Below are 18,872 nucleotides of genomic sequence, written 5' to 3' on the forward strand. Positions count from 1 at the left end.
TAGGCCCATAGGAATCAATGTAATGCCATTCATTAATTGCGATTCGCAATTAAGGAATCGCAAATTCCGAAAATGAAGAAATCCTAAAAAAATTTAGGATTTGTTGATGCATAGGACTTTGCAATTCCTAAATTGCGATTCCTTAATTTTCGCAATTTAGGAAATGCAAAATCCTACAATGATGCATGTGGCCGATTGTGCCTGCCAATTTTTGAACAGATACATTTCTATGCATTGAAAACAAGAATTGCATATTTAAAATGCTATTTTACATTTGCAAAAGAATAGCTTATTTAAAACGTCTGAGAACTTATCCTGGAAGAGTTCTGTGACGCCCAGCAGAGTCTAGGAAGGGGGAACTATAGAAGATCAGATGAAGCTAGGCATTTTGATCCGTCCTTTGGGGAGGCTATGGTATGGGTAAACCTCATATTAGCAAAGATGTGGAGTGAAGGAAAACATCAAAAAAGCTAGCCTACCTGAAAAAAATTCCCTTTTTAATTCAGTGTTATTTTATTGGTATTTGTAGTCATAAACCTGTTCCAGCATTCCTTTTGCTTCAAGTGAGACAATATCCCTCTTCTAAAGTCCCCAGCTGACTAGGCACAGAGAGTTATAGCCAAGTACACTCAAAATTACTTTTTTTTAAACCTGCACTTAATTGACAAAAGGTTTTTAGTTGGTAAATCAGTTAGCAAAACTAGCCATCAAATCGACACAATTATTTCACTGTTGTCAGAGATTATGGACAAACAATGACAGCCCACCCTCCTCATAAGTAAGCAGCCAGAGGGCACAAGATGTTTCCATATTTACCCCCAACCCCCGCCCCCATATCACGTAAGTCCCATGACAATTGTTCATTTCCTGCTGAGTCTTTGGGGGTGGGGCCATGGGGGTTGACAGGCTGCAGGACGAGTAGTGGGCACAGTTGTCACTGCGCATGAGCAGCCTAACTGTCATGCACACTGAAGCTGTCTCCAACCTGAGCTGCGTTGCCGGTTGTAGGTAATATAACATTTTATTTTTGTGGTCCCCCGGCCCATTCCCCCTCACCCCGCCACTCTTCCACAACACCAGACGCTACTTATCATCAATACTGTTCGCAATTTGCTCGCCCAGTCTGATACTGTTGGCGTGTCTGCGGACTTCCACTTTTGTGCAATTAATTGTTTCACTGCCATTAACTTATTAGTAATTATTTTCCAATTCGAGGTTGATAAATGTATAAATTCAATGAGTTGTATACATAGCAAGACTGTTTCAGGTTTAAGTCATCTTAGGGTATCCCTGAACCCACATGACTTAAGATTTCCTTTCAAAAACATTTTAGTCGAGGATAGAACCAACAAAAAATGCAGACCAGCTCCATCTTGCCTATACAGGAAGCTGCAGTGTGCCCTTACATCTGCCTAAATTTCAATGGAGTAATATTCCACACCATCTTTTGTTTGTTCTCTTTTTCTGTCTTTATCCAAACTTAGGGCCTCACTTACAAGAGGTCAATGCCCCTGTAGCGTCGCTTTTTCTTTTGATGCTCCGACAGTGCAGCGTGCAGACCCATATCTACGAGGCCACACAAAGCCACTGTGCGTGGCTTTTCCTGGCCTCGTAGATATAGTGTAAGGCAAAGCAGCGCAAGTCGTTGTGTTGCCTCCCAATGTGTCAGGGAGGTGTGTCATAGGCGTTGCGGTGGGTGTTCCTATGGAATTTGCATGTTTACAACGCGGATTTTACTCTGCAATACAATCACAACGCGGTCATTACAACGACCGCGTTGGCGTTGTAACCATGCAATGCCATTACTACGCAAGTCATGACATCGACTTGCAGTAGAGGGCGCCGTAACATTCGAAATTTATAAATTACTATCCCAACTCCAGCCTACATAACAGTAGGGAAGGTGTTGGAATAGTTAACTATACTATTCCTTATGTTAGAGCGCCATCTACTGCAAGTCGATGTAATGACATGCGTAGTTATGGCACTGCGTGGTTACAATGTGGTTGTTGTAACAACCGCGTAGTGACTGTATTGAGGAGTAAAATCAGCGATCTAAAGGTTTTTTCCCGTTCCCACGCAATGCCCATGCAAATTGACACATTCCCAGATGTACAAAATCACTTAAACCTGGGAATACGTCCAAACTATGCCCCTCCCAGTGGCGGCGTAACAAGGAGAAATATGTTTATTTCTCCTAGTTTGTTCCTCTTTTAAGAAGAATTGCAGTGCTGCCCTGCGCCAAAAACATGTAAATGAGGCCCTTAATTTTAACTATCTAAGATCAACACTATGTTGCCCTCAATGAGTTCACATTATTTACATACACAAAACAATGCACAACGCATTTAAAGAGGGAGTCTGCACCCCTCAATGATCTACCTTCTTCCTCTGTCCCCCGCTTACAACAGTTTAGACAGAATCGCAAACAGGTGAAGCTCAGACTACTGTAGCAGGTTCATGTCATGATAGAGTTCCAAGTTTCTTGCCTCATTCACTAGAAGTAACCTTCTCAATAGCACAGTGACCATGCCATCTATGATACAAGTGCCATACCTGTGTACACGTACTCCACGTAACTGGGATGCTGTTTTGCAAAAACCTCTTTCACCTTTTCACTTTTGTCTGCCCTTAATTTAATCGCAAATGGGGTGTACATCACCGAGAAAGTTTCCGTTCTGGTGATGGCTTCTTCGATCATAGCCTGAAAGATATGGAAACATAAGGTGAAAAAAAGGTGGGGGTATTGGTGCGTCATGTAATCAACAACCTGAACTGATAGTTATTTTTTTTTATGGATGATAAGTTACATTGAAATTAAGCTATAGAAAAAGGAGTGAAAAACCCCAATATATTTGCAACCCATCCTTTTATTTGATGTGTTTAACCGCATGCGTGCGGGCGGAATTCCGCTGGCACGCTGAGAATCTGTAAAGCCCTTTATTCATGACGAGCTGGGCTCGTCATGAGCGTGCGAGGAGGCTACCTCATGACGAGCCCAGCTCGTCATGAGCGTCGAAGGGGTTAAGAGTTACTGAAACGTGGTTCAGGCCAGGGGCGTAAAGCAGGACCCTGCTGCCCCAGGAATGTAGGGGGGCGGGCAACTCTTTAGGGGGAGCCAAATGAATTCAAACCAAAACTATTGAATATCTGTGAAATATGGGATACTCAGGACCCCTCACATCATTTTGCAGGGGGCCCCATCATTTTGTGTTACACCGCTGTGCACACCAAGATTTGGATCAAAACCCCACTTCTCCTCCCTTTCCCTTTCCCCCTCGCTTTCTTCTCCCAATCACACCCTCCATGGTATCCAAAGTGCCAGTGCTTAATGTGAGCCAGTGGTTTCCTGTGCTCGGCCCCGGCACTTAATTGTCAACACCAGCACTTATGGGAGTCTGCCACATGGTGTCGCTCTTTGCCTAATATAGAGATGAGCACAACAAAAGTTGGTTATTAATTCAATGTACCTTAAAATGACTATTACCTGCCTTCCATGCCATTCCTACAACTTTGGGGCCCTGGAATATTCTCAATTGTCACACTTTTAGGGTTTTGTGGTCAGTAGATATGTTGGTTCTGTCATAGGTGGGGCTGACAGAAGCAAATGGCCAGTATAAGCTGCAGTGGCTTCCTGACAAAGGTTCGGCACTTATGTTTGCCAAAATTAAGCACTGTAGCACCCACTACCCTCTCTCCTCCACAGCACTTCCACTTCAGTCTCTTCAGTGATGGCTATTCTGCTAAGGCGGAGGAGCGTTGCCCCACTGCAAAAAAAGGAAAAATAAAATGACAATAAGGTATAGCTATTGTCATTTGATTTTTCCTATTGCATGCAACCTGTGTGCAGTGTGGTACGGGACTGGCCAGAGCAGGGGAGGAGTGGTTTGCAATCCCACAGTGCACATGAATGAACGGTTTGGCCGGCACTCTTGGGCCGACCAATCAGTTCATGCACAAAACTTTGCATGTTCCTACGTGATGCACTACACAGCCTGGTGATGAAAATGCACAGCCTCCCTGTTTTAGTCTGAGCACCGATCCAAGGTGCATTACAGTGTTGTGATTGGCTCAGGGGAGCATGTGTGCTGGGTGCTTCCTGCTGCCGCCTGGACTGCAGGAAGGAGAAGAGGACGCAGGGGAAGCGACAGCCAGGACAGTACTTTTTTTGTGTTAATTAACCCCCCCACTCCACCCGCCCAACTACCCCCATCCGGTAGCAGCCACTACTGTCTATGACCAAGCAGGGCACAAGTCAAGGGGTCTACCGCTGCTCTCCTTCATAGGTAGGTATGATGTTACTTGTATCACATATCTGGATGCAATGACAGAAACAGCAAAATACAAGTCGGCGGCAGGGTAGGCTAATCCCAGATTTTTAGCCTATGTGTTAAGTCACACCGTTAATTAAATTGGCCACGCCCCTTTGAGAGACCCCCCATTTTTTTCATCCCACTTAAAGCCCTGAGTGTTGCGGCTGTAGAACATCTGCCAAAACAGAGTAGGTGCCCCCTCTCGCTAAACTTAGGGCTCCCCCGCCACAATTTGAGGTGGGAGAAATGGAGGGTTTCTGATGGTGGATTTTCAGCCAATGCTTTGTGTTGGTAGTTAACAGTACTGGCACTTAGGGGAAGATTTACGAGCCCCTTGCAACACTTTTACACCGACATTGCGTCACTTTTATGACGCAGCGGCGGCGTAAACAATGCGCCATGTTGCGACTTATTTACAACGTGACGCATCTAGGCATATGCGTCACGTTGTAAAGCCCTGTGCCACATGAAACCTGCGTCAGGTTTCATGTGGGCGTTCTGTCGCAGGGTGGGCGTTCCCTCATAGGAAAGTCCCGTAAAACTGACGCAGTGAAATCTACAAGATTTCACTGAGTCAGTTTTACGACGCTGCTGCGTCAAATCCTTACGCCTGCTTGAAGCAGGCGTAAGGAGTGACGCACCACGTTATGTATGGGTGGCCCCTGTGCATTGCAGGAGTTGCGTCGCGCTTGCGATGCGACTCCAGCAATGTGCCACCCGTACGCCACAAGATGCGTCACACATCTGCCCTTCCTTGCACCATGGTGCGCCGCATTGTAAATGCGGCACATCTGTGGTGGTGCAAGGAGGGAATTGCGTGACGCATCAGTTCTGGCGCATCCCTGCTGATTTGCAGAGATGCGCCAGAAGACGTAAATATGCCCCTTAATTGTTAGCACCAGTGCTAGTGAATGTACACCACATGTTGGCGCTGTCTTTTTATTTTTTAAATGAGCACAACAATAGAGTTTATTAAGTGAATATACATTGAAAATGAATAATACCAGTCTATCATGCCATTATTATAGGTTTGTGTAGCCTGAAATAGCCCGAATAGTCACACTTGTAGGAGTGCGCTGGTTAGGTGTTATGTTGGTATTGTCATTGGCAGTGCTGGCAGGGCACGGGTTAGGCAGGCTGCGGTGGCCTGCAGAAAAGGGCTTTGGCACGCAAATGTTTTTACAAATTAAGCACTGGTCAGCTTGCTTACCCTCAGAAAACCCAAGACTTGAGGGCCCGTCGACCAGAAGGCATGTTTAGTCATAGTGACTTTCACCCAGGGCCGGCTCTAGGGCGGTGCGATCCGTGCCACCGCACCGGGTGCTGACTTGGAGTGGGGGGCGCCATGTTTATTGTTTTAAAAGGAGCAGATGACAATTTCCTGGTCCCAGCAATTATCAAGCATCAATAAAAATGTCACGATACCTCCGGTGATTAATGTTCTTCCTGGAGAGAAACCAGAGCTTTGTCTGGTAGAGGACGTTTTGACTCATCCTAGCGCAGAAGGTTAATGTGCCTGCTGCAAAGAACGTGTCCCATTCAGATCACAAAGTGCATACACTATAAATAGGTCAATGGGTAATCGCTTTTGTCAGAGATCTCATTTTGTTGCCTGCAGTTTAAAAGTTAAAATCCTAATATAGAGTAGTGAGCTATTAACTGTTGTCAAAGAGCTGCATGCAAACTGCAAGGAATATATTACAGCTATGTGTTTATTTGCCCAGTCTTTCCTTAACCTAATATTGCAAAAAGGGTTAATTTGAGTAGAAATCAATTCTTAATTATAAAGAATACCCCTAACTTTACTCAAAACCAATTTGGATGACATATGACTCCTACACCTTGTAGGCCTCTGTTTTATATAACCTTTCCTATACACTGATTTACACGTGTATGATTGTCTCTGTGCAATGTGTGTGATGTAAAGTTTTCTGACACCTTAAACTGCAATAAATGAATATAAGAGACAGTGGTTATGAAGACTTGGGGGGAATTGTCAAATGCTGGTAGTGAGGGAATCCGTGGTGAGGTGGTCATTGGGGTGGGGGGGCACCAACAAACATTGTCGCACAGGGTGCCACCAGTTCTAAAGCTGGCACTGCTTTTACCCCACCCTATTGGGGGCATGGCGACCGACACTCAACTTTCCTGGCCAGGACAGACATAAGAGGCACAAGGGTCATGGGCAGGGAAATGAATAAATGACCTCCACATGCAAGATGTAAACTCCCTGTGTGCCAGGCAAACTGCGCTAACTTCCTGCTGCCACACTCCAAATACAGTTTGTGGCGCAATGTTAATTGTATGCAGGAGCGAACATTTCAGCTATACACAGGTTACTTGCTTGCGATCAGATATGCAGTCATGCTTGTAAATTGTATTAATCATGGATGACATAATAAATATGTCACGCACAGTCTACATGTGTGAAAATAACATAAAGTTCACTCATAGGCTTCTTGGTGCTGAATAACAGATGTTTATTGTTACCCAACAGTAGTCGTTTCATCGACCTCAGAAGGATGAAAGGCTGAGTGAGATCAAACACAGGCCCCTTTATTGGACGTATTATTCCACTAAGTCACCAGAGCAGACCAAGCTAAGGGCCTAATTTTCTGGTTTTGGCACGGTGTGCACATTTTGCATGCATTAGGTATGCAGAATTCAAATCAAAGACATGCACAAATTACTAATTTTCTTATGCATTAGCAAAAGACAAAGGGGCAGATTTACAAGAAAGTGACGCATCTGTAGAGATGCGTCACTTTCCTGCGCCACCATGCAAAACTCTTGCGTCACCATGGATGCACTGTATTTACAATACAGCGCACCATGGCGCAAGGATTGACAGATGCATCCGAAATTCAGACGAATCTGTTGACGGAAAAGTCACGCATTGCTGGAGTCGTATCGCAAGCATGACTCAACTCCAGCAATGCGTGTTGCGGCCTATTCCCAATACACTGCGTCACTCCTTACGTCTGCTTCAAGCAGGCGTAAGTGGCTTGAATCTTGTTGATTTCCCTGGATCACTTTTACGAGGCTTTCCTACGTGAGAATGCCTACCCTGGTGCAGGTATAATGTCAAGCAGGGCTTTGCAATGTGACACATCTCCCGAGAAGCGTCACGTTGCAAATAGGCTGCAATTTTTACGCCGCCGCTGCATCACAAAAGTGACACAACAACGGCGCCAAAGTGACGCAAGGGGCTTGTAAATCTGCCCCCATATTTACAAAGGATTGTAAGTTTACGTTTGCCCTTAGCGTGAATTTTTTGTGAATCTATTCTTTACTCCAGCCTTAATAGGAAAATCACCAATGGGATGACTGAATTGAATGTATAAATCCGTCCATTTAAAATCAGCTAAAAATCTCAAACTTCTATTTAAAGGTCGTCGTGCTCTGCAGCGTGATATCTCGGGCGCGGGAATGTTACTAAGAACTGCTCCTGATGTCCTATTGATGTTTTTATTACTTTAATGGCACCAGCCGAGGCGAAGCAGTCACTCTCCCGAATGGCTGGGAATATTGCAATACAGACAGATTATATTGGTTTACAGGGGCGAAATGAAACAAGGAGGATCATGGGAGTTCTGCACAACAGCCATAACACTGAGCAATAGTGCTGTGGCTTGGGAGGCTGTTAGTTAGTCTATGTTACTAATAAGTGTTACAGGCAGTTTTATATGAAAGCAGTAAATCATTTAAAGTTTTTTTTTTCAGTTTAGACTTTTACGACAAAAACATAGTCAGAACATTACCAATCTGTGTGTTATATAAAGTAATATTGAAGTATCAATGTCCAGCCTTCAGATTTTCTATTGTATAGTTTATTTAAATCGACATTGCAACGCTCCCTTTAAACATATAATATATTCTCATTTATTCATCTATTTAGATGTGTGTATGTGCATCTACAATCTGCATTGAATATTCATTATTTTCCTGGCAGCCGCAGTGAAGCTTGACAGCAAAGGCACTGACAATCCATAACCCTGTGAAAAGGAGCATTTACACTGTGTTCAGATGGCTTCCTGGAAGGTTAGGGAGAACAATGTGATGTTTAAGCAGTCAGCAGCCACATGCAGAGCTTGGGAAGATATCCCACCAAAGCTACCAAGCACAGGGGCATATTTACAAGCCCCTATCGGCACCACAACATCACTTTTTAGGACATTGTCGTGGCGATTGGGGCTTTGCCTTATTTACAAGGCAGTAAACGCAGCCTTGTAAATAAGGCACCCTTTCACGCTATACTTAGCGAGAAAGGGGAGGGCAATGGGTGTTGTGGTGGCCGTTCCACCGCAACACCCATTGATGTCGATGCTGCCCCATATTTACAAGGGCAGCGTAAAAATGGGGTAGTGCCAAAATTAAGACCAGGGAAAATCTCCTTCTTACCCCGGCAAAACATTAATATCTCCTCATTTTTGTTGTTTCCATGTGTGCTGCATTGTGCAGCACACATGAAAACAGCAAAACGCCAATGATTGTTTATGTGCAGGAAGGTGTCCCTTCCTGCACATAAACAATCATTTAAAAAAAATGATATTTTGTAACTTGTATGTGTGCTGCATTAAGCAGCACACATAGAAGTTACAGAACGCCATTTAACAATTGTTTATGTGTAGAAAGGGACACCTTCCTGCACATAAACAATCTTCCCCTGCAACGCAGACACCATTGCGCTATGGTGCAAGGGTGCCAGCGTTGGCGCTAGGTAGCAACATTTGTCTCCAGCCAAGGAGGAAACACAGGCCTCCACCATATTCTTGTAAATATAGTGCAGCCCTGCGTTTCTAAATTGATGGAGTGTGTTGTTAGCCTTCTTGGCTTAACAACACACTTTGTCACTTTATTAGTAAATATGCCCCACGGTTTGAAAAATGGAAGACTGAAGCTAACATTACCACTTTGGCCCTGTTTAGGAGTGGAGGGATTTCACCTGGACCGATACACTGGGGTAGAATTACACCACAAGCACAACATTATCAGGGCTGCAAACTCAGACCCGATATAGCCGGACCAGGAGACACCGGGCCCTGTTACTTACTGCAGTGGTTGTGGGCATGAAAGCTGCCTAGCACAGCTAGGAGCAGGCCCTCGTGCCAGCTCCCCCTGAGACAATTCTCCTGTCCAGCTTGCCCGCAGTACGCTACCTCTCTGCTGCCTGTCTAGCTGCAGCCCTCTGTTTTTGTCTCCTCTGCTCATTTCTTTTTTCTGGTTTGCATTTTCTGCTCGTTTTTCTGTCCTCTGTTTTGGCCTCTCCTGCTCTGTTTTGCCTTTTCTGCTAGTTTTTCTGCCCTCCGTTTTGCCTTTTCTGCAAGTTTTTCTGCCCCCTGTATTGCCTTTTCTGCTCTGTTTTGTCACTTTTTCTCATTTTTCTGCCCCCCATTTTGCCTTTCCTGCTCGTTTTCTGCCCTTTTTGTTGCCCTCTTCTGCTCTCCTTTGCCTTTGCTGCTCTCTGTTTTGCTTTTTCTGTTCACTTTGTCCCTCTTCCTGTCATTTCTCTTCTCCTGCCGTTTCCCTCCTCCCGTCACCCAGCGCCTTAGGACCTGCTTAGTGGAGGCCGCAGCATGACCCCATTGAGCAGGTCCTCGTGGCAGCTACCCCTGTGACAGTTCTCCTGTCCAACATGTACGCAGTGCCCTACCCACTGCTGCCTGTCTACCTGCTGCCCTCTGTTTGTGCCTCTACTGCTCATTCCTGGCTCTATTTAGCCTTTTCTGCTCATTTTTCTGCCCTCTGTTTTGCCTTTCTTCTCATTTTTCCGCCCTTCTTTCTGTCTTTCTGCTAATTTTTTGCCCTCAGTTTTGCCCTCTTCTGCTAGTCTCTCTGCCCCTTTTTGCCTTTCTGCTCGTTTTTCTACCCTCCATTTTGCCTTTTAACTTGTTTTTCTGCCCTCCATTTTGCCCTCTTCTGCTCTGTTTTGCCTTTTTTGCTCGTTTTTCTGCTTTCTAATTTTTCTGCCCTCTGTTTTGCCTTTCTCTATTTGTTTCTTCTCTCTTTCCACAGTTTCCTCAATTCCTCACTCCTCCATGGAAACCTTGCACCCCATCACTCAGATGCTGACACTTTCTGCCTGATCAGCGCAGGTGGAAAGTATCACCGGGACTGTGTTGTTATTCCCCTTTACCAGAAGAAGAAAAGTTATAATTGCCAGTTTGCTTTGTGGGGGATACCAGACATAATGGGATATTCGGGCTCTATGGTATCCCCACAACTGGCGAGCTTTTAATAAGGGACTTTGGGCCATATTATCAAGAAAGTGCGATACATTATCGCCACTTTTATCGGCAGGAAACTGCCGCTAAAGCGGCGATAATAGGCTTGATAATATTCCCTTGTGAATTCCCATAGAAGCCCAGGTTCTGGTGTTATGTGTATGATGTATCGCCCTTTCTTGATAATATGGCCCTTTGAGTTCTAACATGAAGACAATACCAAGGTACATTTTATTCAATTATTAATACTGCTCGCTGGTGATTGAGAATCACTTTGTAGTGCTAATAAGTTGATCTAGGATCATCTCTGATGCCCTTTTTATCCTGCCAAGTGAAGCGAGACCTGTGAACAAGAAACCTTATGACTTTCCAAGAAAGGGTGGAATGCCTGTCGTGCCATGTTTGCCATTGAAGGGTGGAGGTGGTCTGATAGATGACTGGGCAAAAGCCTGTATCAATAGGCTAGCTGTCAGTTTTCTTATGGGCATCACGTTGCACTTGCTCCTCAGGTCTGAATGCAGTGAGTTTCTTAGTTTTGCACCAATGAATGGGATATTTTTGCCTCCTTGAGTTTTAGAAGTGAATCTCAATTGTCTAATCGTATTTCTTCAGCTTGATCTCAGGTTTCCATTTGGGAAGTAATATGGTTTCAATTTGCATAAGTTGTTAAAGCTTTGTCCATTATGCTTTTGAAGACTTATGACCTGATTACAAGTTTGGAGGTCTTCCTGTGGGCTGCCACACCAGCGAACCGCAGGAAGACAGCCAAATCCATAATCAGACTGCCGGCGGGATAACAAGTTTACTTCTAGGTGGGTGGTTGGTGCTGTGGTGATATTACAGCGTTGCATATCTAAGGCACATAGGTCTGCCTTAGACATGCACTGCCGTGAGACCAGTGTAGCCCTTTCCTACACGATATGGCATGCACAATGTTGTGCATTCCATAGCATGCAGGAACTGGGGGTGCAAATGTGCCCCCCCAGCATGCACCCCCTGGCCCAGTAGCAGGAGGAGGCCCTGTTAGGCCCCCTTGATTTCCTCACCGACACCCTTTTCATATTGGGCTCACAACGAAGGGCGGTGAGGAAACTTGTAATATGTTTGGCGGTACCACAGTGGCACCGCAACATATTACTTCCTCTGACTGCCACAGGATCATGGATCTCCAGAGGTTGCAACGGTCCTGTGGTGGTCCAACCGCCAAAGTCGTATTACAACAGGTGGACAGCCAGTCTGGTACCATGACTGTGAATCGCCGTAGTCAAAACCAGGCCCTGAATGTGTAACTATATTCTTTGTGTTACCAGAAACAAATAGGGCTCTTTGAGTGGTAGGTGATGTGCTTTTTCATTGGGTTTAACCAAAGCCAGGGGAAAAATGGTTTGTAGTTTTTGAAGTTCTTTCTTAGGTGTTCTGGCATATATTATAATGAAGAAGAGGAAGGATATTTCCTCAGAGCATGAGCTAGTGACTGATGCTTTAGTAGCTGCTGTATTTTAATATTAAGAAAAGAAAATTAATGTCAATTCATAATTAGAAGGTGTGTACAGTTTCAATGGATTTGCAGTAATTCCAATTACTCAAGCCACTTAAATTGCTGTCATACAGCTATAGAGTTTTCAATGATGAGAATTCCAGTCTCCAGGCTTTCCAGTGTTTTATAGGCACTGTTATGTTGTTTTGTATTACCGGGTCATTATCATGCTTTGGAGTGAAGTTGAATATCACCTGCATACTTTTGAAATTGTATGTGGTAACATAGGATAACTTGCACCAGAGATCTTATGTAAATGTTGAAGCTTAATGGTGACATAAGTGAGTCCTGGTGGTGAAGGCTTTGGTAGAAGACATATACATGCCTTACTATTACTTTGGATTTAGCTGAAGAGGAATGAAAGATGGAATGGAGAGCCAATCAGGTTATCAGATACTTTTTCCAATGTTCCAGAATTGTGTAATCCTCACTGTCATAAGTCACCAAAAATTACAGACAGAAGATAATTTCCAGTGTACCAGATTCAAGAGATTGTTTTTTCTCAGGGATTGGACATTGGAGTTTCTGTTTCCCTCCCAAATATGACATTGTTATTGTTTATTATTAGGAATATTGTTTGCCTAAAATAATTCTTGTACTTGATAATGCTCTATCTCTATTATTTTGCACATGATGGGGAGATTAGAGAAGCTTTTAGTTTGCCAGCTCTACTGTGTTTGCTGTGTATTTCTTTAGTCGCAGGTTGCTAATGCCCTATTTTAATGTTTTGGTATCTTTGCAGTATTGAAAAGATACATTTATTATGTTTGTAATGCCTCCTCTATCTGTTCAATGGTAGTATTTCGGTGTGGATTCTTAATACAGGGGTGTAGGCTTTGTGTCTTCTACCACCCTTGAACAGTAGATCCAGGTTCATGGTTGTGAAGGCTGAGAGGAAGGAGCTGGGAACGGTTGTATCAATGGAGTTAAAAGGGGACAGTTCAAAATATTTAAGCAGGATGGTGGAAATCAAATAATCAAGGTCCTATTCTAGATAACATGAAGAAAGAGTTGACATAGTTGATTTCAGATGACCTGAGTGTTCTTCAAGACTTCTGGATCCATTCATTTCTTGTAGATTTGTATTAACTCCTCTGTTTGGAATTTAATTGATTTGTGATATGTAGAAATTTGTTTTATTTATTTATTTATTATTATTTTTTTGTGTGTCAAAACAAGGGTTCCCTGAATAATTAGATAACTCAACCCCTAGGTCAGGGAAAATACAATGTGAAAGTAACAACCCAGGCGGTATTAGATGCTTGTCAAAATAATAATAGAAGGGCACAGAACCAATTTCGGAGTGGAGGACACAGTATTTTATTATTAATACACACAATTTAAAAGTTATTTAATGAAAAATCGTAAAAAGATAAAAATGCATTAACACCATGCGCAATGTGTAAATATACAGAGCTCTAAAAAATCATATTAACATAACACAGAAAGTAATTCCATCAATACGATATATTTAAAAACAATATTAAAAAAGGAACAGTAGAGTGTTTTATTAAATTTTTTTAGCCTTGTGGGCAGCTTTTGGTCAGTTTTCATTGGTACTTTGCAAATTACACTACCGACTAGGGTGGCCTATAATCCTTTATAATTTCACAAGACACTTTGAGAGCATACACACAATTTACATGCAGGGACACACATTACATGCACTGACACATTGGAAGATGGTTGTTGAGCAACAGGGGGTATTATGAATTATGGAGCATACTTTTGCGGTTCAATTCCATAACCCTCTATTCTAAATCATGTATTTAAAAAGAAATACTTTTCTGGATATTGAGCTTATCATGGATGCTTATTGTGTCATACTGTATTTGAGTCCTAATCTCTTCATCACCTCATGCAGTAAGCCTTGACTGCTCGCTATTGGCTCCTTTGGAGAGACAAATTTAGAAAATGTATAACTCTGTCTTCCAATTGACTGAAACAGTCCTAAGAACTGAAACACCAGTGATATGCAACAGTATCACCATGGATATAGCATAGTAACCATTTACTGCCCATGGAACATAAAACAAATAGGTCTCCCTATCTACGTCTGCCTTTTTCTCATTATACAAAATATTGGTAGGGTTTAGAAATAGGTGCAATTAAGGTAATGAGTGCTGTTAAAAAGCACCATGAAGGAAACCCTAAGAAAGTGTTCTGCAATTCACTGTGTGGTTAGATACTACCACAAGACTTAACCTCTAATCCTGGTTTTACCATTATACATATATATGCTGGAAATTATATTCTAACTCAAGGCTGGGCTTTCAATTCAAGTGGGATTTCCCTTGCAATATAGTCCCTTGGCGTTTAAACATGAGGATTGAGGGTGCACCACATTTACAATAATTACAACAATTGAGAAATGTTTCCACAAACTTCAAGAATCAGTAAGAAATCTCTTTATTGTTGCTTCATATATACACAGCAAAACCATCCAACACGTTTCGTCCATATACAAATAGACTTCTTCATGGCACAATAATAGTTGGAAATTCTATTGGATAGTCAAATCTCACAAAAACTGCTTGGTTCATCTATTTTAACCGTCATTACATATATTAGTCTTCCTGAAATTATCCATCAAGAAGTTATGGAGTCAACAACATCTCCTCCATTCTTTAGTTCTATGTCCATGTATATTCTATATTTCAAATGTATGGAAGAGGCAGGGTATATCTGCCCCTCATCAATCACTACAATTGGTGCCAAGCAGGAAACCGAGCAACTCCCATCAACACAAGTATCAGGAGAGACAGGAGTCCCTTGGTCCTTCATCAGATTTCCTGCTACCCAATTGTGATCTAGTGGGCTAGCTAGAAACTTTTGAACCAGGTTTTTGAGAATCACTTAAAAATCTGTTATAAGGTTTGCACTTTAAAAAAAAAGAAAAAAGCCAGACTTGACTGGATGATTCCAGCACACGCCCCAGAATCAGTTTCATTCACAGATTCAGAGTTGTTTCACTGCAGGCCTCCAAATTCCAAATTAATATCTTTAAAGGTGAACATGCCCCTGATGCTGAATTGCGCAAGACACAACATGTGCTGCAGCTCCTCCATTCCTACCACAGACAGGAACCACCTTCACAGTTCTCAGATGGTTTAGAAATTGAGAAGTGAATGCCCTGACAGGTGACTCAAGATGTCCTTTCAGGCAGCCAGCTATAATATGCCAAAAGTGGGCCATCCACCCTCCACACCAGCAGAGTGCCGGTCAATGGGACAGACTACATAAATGTGACAGAAACCTGCAAGAAGCATGAGAGTTGGTGAGTCAACTACCACCCATTAACTTAGATTTTCTCCATGTCATTCCAGTTTCTTTTCATTATGACCAAGACAGTGTCAAACCATTTGTTGTAAGCCCTGTCAACTAGTTTGAAGTTTTGGGATGAGGAGGTACAAATATATTAAAGGTTTTGGAGTTGTTTGAGTACAATGTTTCAGTCACATGAAACAGCCACATAGATTCTCTGATTAGTTAACGCGTTCTGAAAAGAGCTTGGAAATACCATTCTACAAGAACATTCTTCGGTTGTCTTGACTTGACTAGTATTGTTAGTCTGCATGTGTTGGCAATTTGAATTTGCTTTTAAGGTGATCAGCAAGTAGTGAGCAAATGAGTGAATAATTGGCTTTTGAAGAAGCATATGATGAAACGCTCAAGGAACAGGTAAAACAAAGTTAGTAAAAAAAAAGGTAACCCTTTAAGTATGTGTAAAATTAGTGCTAGCTCAGCATTTCTATGAACCAAGCCTCAGTCACCCCATAGTTGGAAAATTCCTCTGCCACAGCCATACTGCGTACCTAAATATAGTGTCTGACCATTTGTCAACTTTTAGGATTTCACACCTGGGTTTGGGAGTCTAGATTTATGGAAAAGGAAGAGTGGAGAGGTAGAGTGGATGTGGAGGCGTGAAGTGCGTGAGGGCCGAGCCATGAGCTAGTCGACAGCGAACGAGTAGACCACCAAGTTGCAGCCAGCTCGGATCCCGGTGCATTATTTCCAGATATCCAGGACCCTGGCATCTAGCTGGCCCTTTGGGGTCCAATTGGATACATCAACCAGCGCAATTAAAGGTCATGGGAGCAGTGCAGGGGCGGTGTGGTGGGCAGACGGTAAGTGCCTAGGCACTAAGCGTTAGGTCGGTGCGGCTTGTTTACTATATAGGAACCATATCATAATTTACTATCAAATGCTATTATGCATGGTGACACTATCCTCAACACCGGGAAGGAGACCGAAATTATCCCATATAAGAGAGGTAATAGGGATAATCGGTCAAGTACAAACACATCAGCGTAAAAGATAATATACAAAAGATCTTTGCCAAGCAGGTGTTAGATAAATTGCAAGTGTGGATGGGGGAAACATAGATTTTGTCTTACCATGAAGCTCAATACCATGCAGATACTTATACCTAAGTACGTTGGGAAGCTAATGGGGAGATGCCTTATCAGATACCAGAGTATATGTTAGCGCCAACCTTATTTTCCTTTTATTTCTTTATGGATTGTGATAGTAACTCCCCTAAAATTAAGGACATTAAAAGTCCAGCCCTTTAGTTTGAAGATGATACTCAGCTAATATCTAGGGGTGTGCGAAACCTGCTTAGTTTGCTGTAGTGTAAGTATGCCAAATTACCACAAAATTATGCAAAATAACGCATAATTATGTAAAATGCATTTTGCACTTCGGAAACAACCTGAACGGTCTGTGTAGGTTAAAATTCAACTTGAAAATGTCATTTTGAGTCGATTTCCAGCCCTTTGCATGCAACACGTTCACGGTTCGATTTGTAGGTTTGCGCTCAAATATTACCCAAATAATCTGGTTGGGTAAAAAAAACTACCTGAACTGTTTGTTGACCACCCATGTTAAAGTTATTGCTGCTTATCATCAAAACACTGCTGCTCACATTTGGATTTGTAATTTTGCATTAAAAAATTACCCAAACTTTCTGCTTGGGGAAAAAAATCTACTTGAAGTGCCGCTCATGTTCTAAAATAACCTGAACGGTACCTATGGCTTTAAAATTTCTCCCCATAATAACGTGATGTGGGGTAATGGCATAATGCCAGTAATCTTGCATAAATTTCACTATGCAAAATCACCATAATTACACCAGTGCAAGTAAGATTTCGCCCAGGCATACTAATGGGAAAATGAACTCTACTTATTAGGCGTGAAGAATTTTGTAAACTATGGGGCTTAGAGATACACTACGAAAGCAAAATGCATGGCGTTTCAGGCACACAGAGAATCTAAGGGTAAGCTAATAGTGGGGGATGATGTAGAGGACTATGTGCAAGATCAAGTTAACAATTTCTTCCAATGTTTCAGGCTACTTGCTCTAGGTTTGTGACCCTGGCACTCAAGGTACATAGAGCGACGCATAGGACGCTGCCCTATATGGGGCTAACATATGGGGCTCTCATCGTATAGGAATGTCAATTTATAAGGTCGGATTGGTTGGAATTTTTTTTTTTTACTGAATTTTATATACTGCAAACTTGACCCGGTATCGGGTATCAGAGCGCTTTACATAGCACCAGTTGCGTTACATGAGGACACACATTAATTTTTGTTAGGCATGGGGAGATTAAGTGATTTGCCCAGAATCACAGGATGTTCAGCGTCATTGCTGAGTCTCGAACTCGGTTCCCCAGATTCGAGGTTGACCGCCCTACTGTAACTCTGCGCTTATACCCCTTTTTTTAGATGAAGAATTGCGTACAAAGGGCCAGATGTAGGTAGGCATTTACCGGTCGGTAACGGCCGAATTCGGCCGTTATCGACCGGGAAATGCAATTTGAGATGTAGGGCCCTGTATTTTACAGAATCGGTAAATTTACCGATCGGTAAATTTACCGATTCTGTAAAATACCGAGTCAGTATTTTTACCGATTCGGGAAAATTGATATGTAGGTGGGACTCTTCTGAGTCCCACAAGCATTAAAAAATCGGTATTTTACCATCAAATCCTATTTGATGGTAAAATACCGATTCAGGTGTGCATGCACATATGTGCATGCACACCTGTGCCATATGACAGGCAGACCTGCCCTAAGGGCAGGTATGCCTGCCACATGGCACCTGAACCCGTTTTGGGGGTGCTAGAGGGTGTCAAAGTGACACCCCATGCACCCTTGTGAAATTCGGTAGATACCGAATCGGTAATGCCCAGTCATTCCTATGGGCTTCAAAGCCCATAGGAATGAATGGGCATTACCGGTCGGTATTTACCGAATCGGTAAATACCGATTTTTACCGATTGGGTAAATGCACATCTGTATTTACCTACATCTCGGTACTTATATTTTACCACTTCTTAAATACCGAATCTGTATGATTCGGTATTTAAGAAGTGATAAAATAAAATACCTACATCTGGCCCAAAGTCACTTTAAAACCGCTACTGTAAGGGCTTAGGATATAGTGTTGAAGCAGAGGCATGCAGATATAGGGCCTATGAGTTTGGTGATGCGGGAGCGGACCGCCATACTGGTGGCCGGCTCTGGGATCACCATATCCGTGGTTGTACCACCCACCAGATTACTAGTTTCCTTGTGTCTAGTGGGCTGTTTTTGGCAGTCTCATTTCGGTGCCTCTGAAAATTACTAGCACAAATGAACGCCAAAAACAGTTCCTGCGTGGCATGGGCTGTAAAGTCCATGCCATACAGGAACTGGGGTGCATGCACAGAGGAGAGGCACATATTGCACACTGGCAACAGGGGGCCCTGTGGGTCTTGAAACTCGCACTATGCATGGCAGTGCTGCAGCATCA

The 18,872-nt window shown here is 43.0% G+C and overlaps 1 protein-coding gene across 1 annotated transcript in view; it reads right to left on the reverse strand.

Annotated features, from left to right (window-relative positions):
• SPATA16 (spermatogenesis associated 16) overlaps positions 1 to 18,872 on the reverse strand; it is a 476,121-nt gene that overhangs the window by 304,085 nt on the left and 153,164 nt on the right. Inside the window, exon 5 of the mRNA XM_078665447.1 lies at positions 2,557 to 2,704. Within this exon, the coding sequence (XP_078521573.1) occupies positions 2,557 to 2,704 (148 nt within the window). The remainder of the gene's footprint in view (positions 1 to 2,556; positions 2,705 to 18,872) is intronic.

This window comes from Lissotriton helveticus, chromosome 11 (assembly GCF_964261635.1).
Source record: "Lissotriton helveticus chromosome 11, aLisHel1.1, whole genome shotgun sequence".
Lineage (NCBI taxonomy): Eukaryota > Metazoa > Chordata > Amphibia > Caudata > Salamandridae > Lissotriton > Lissotriton helveticus.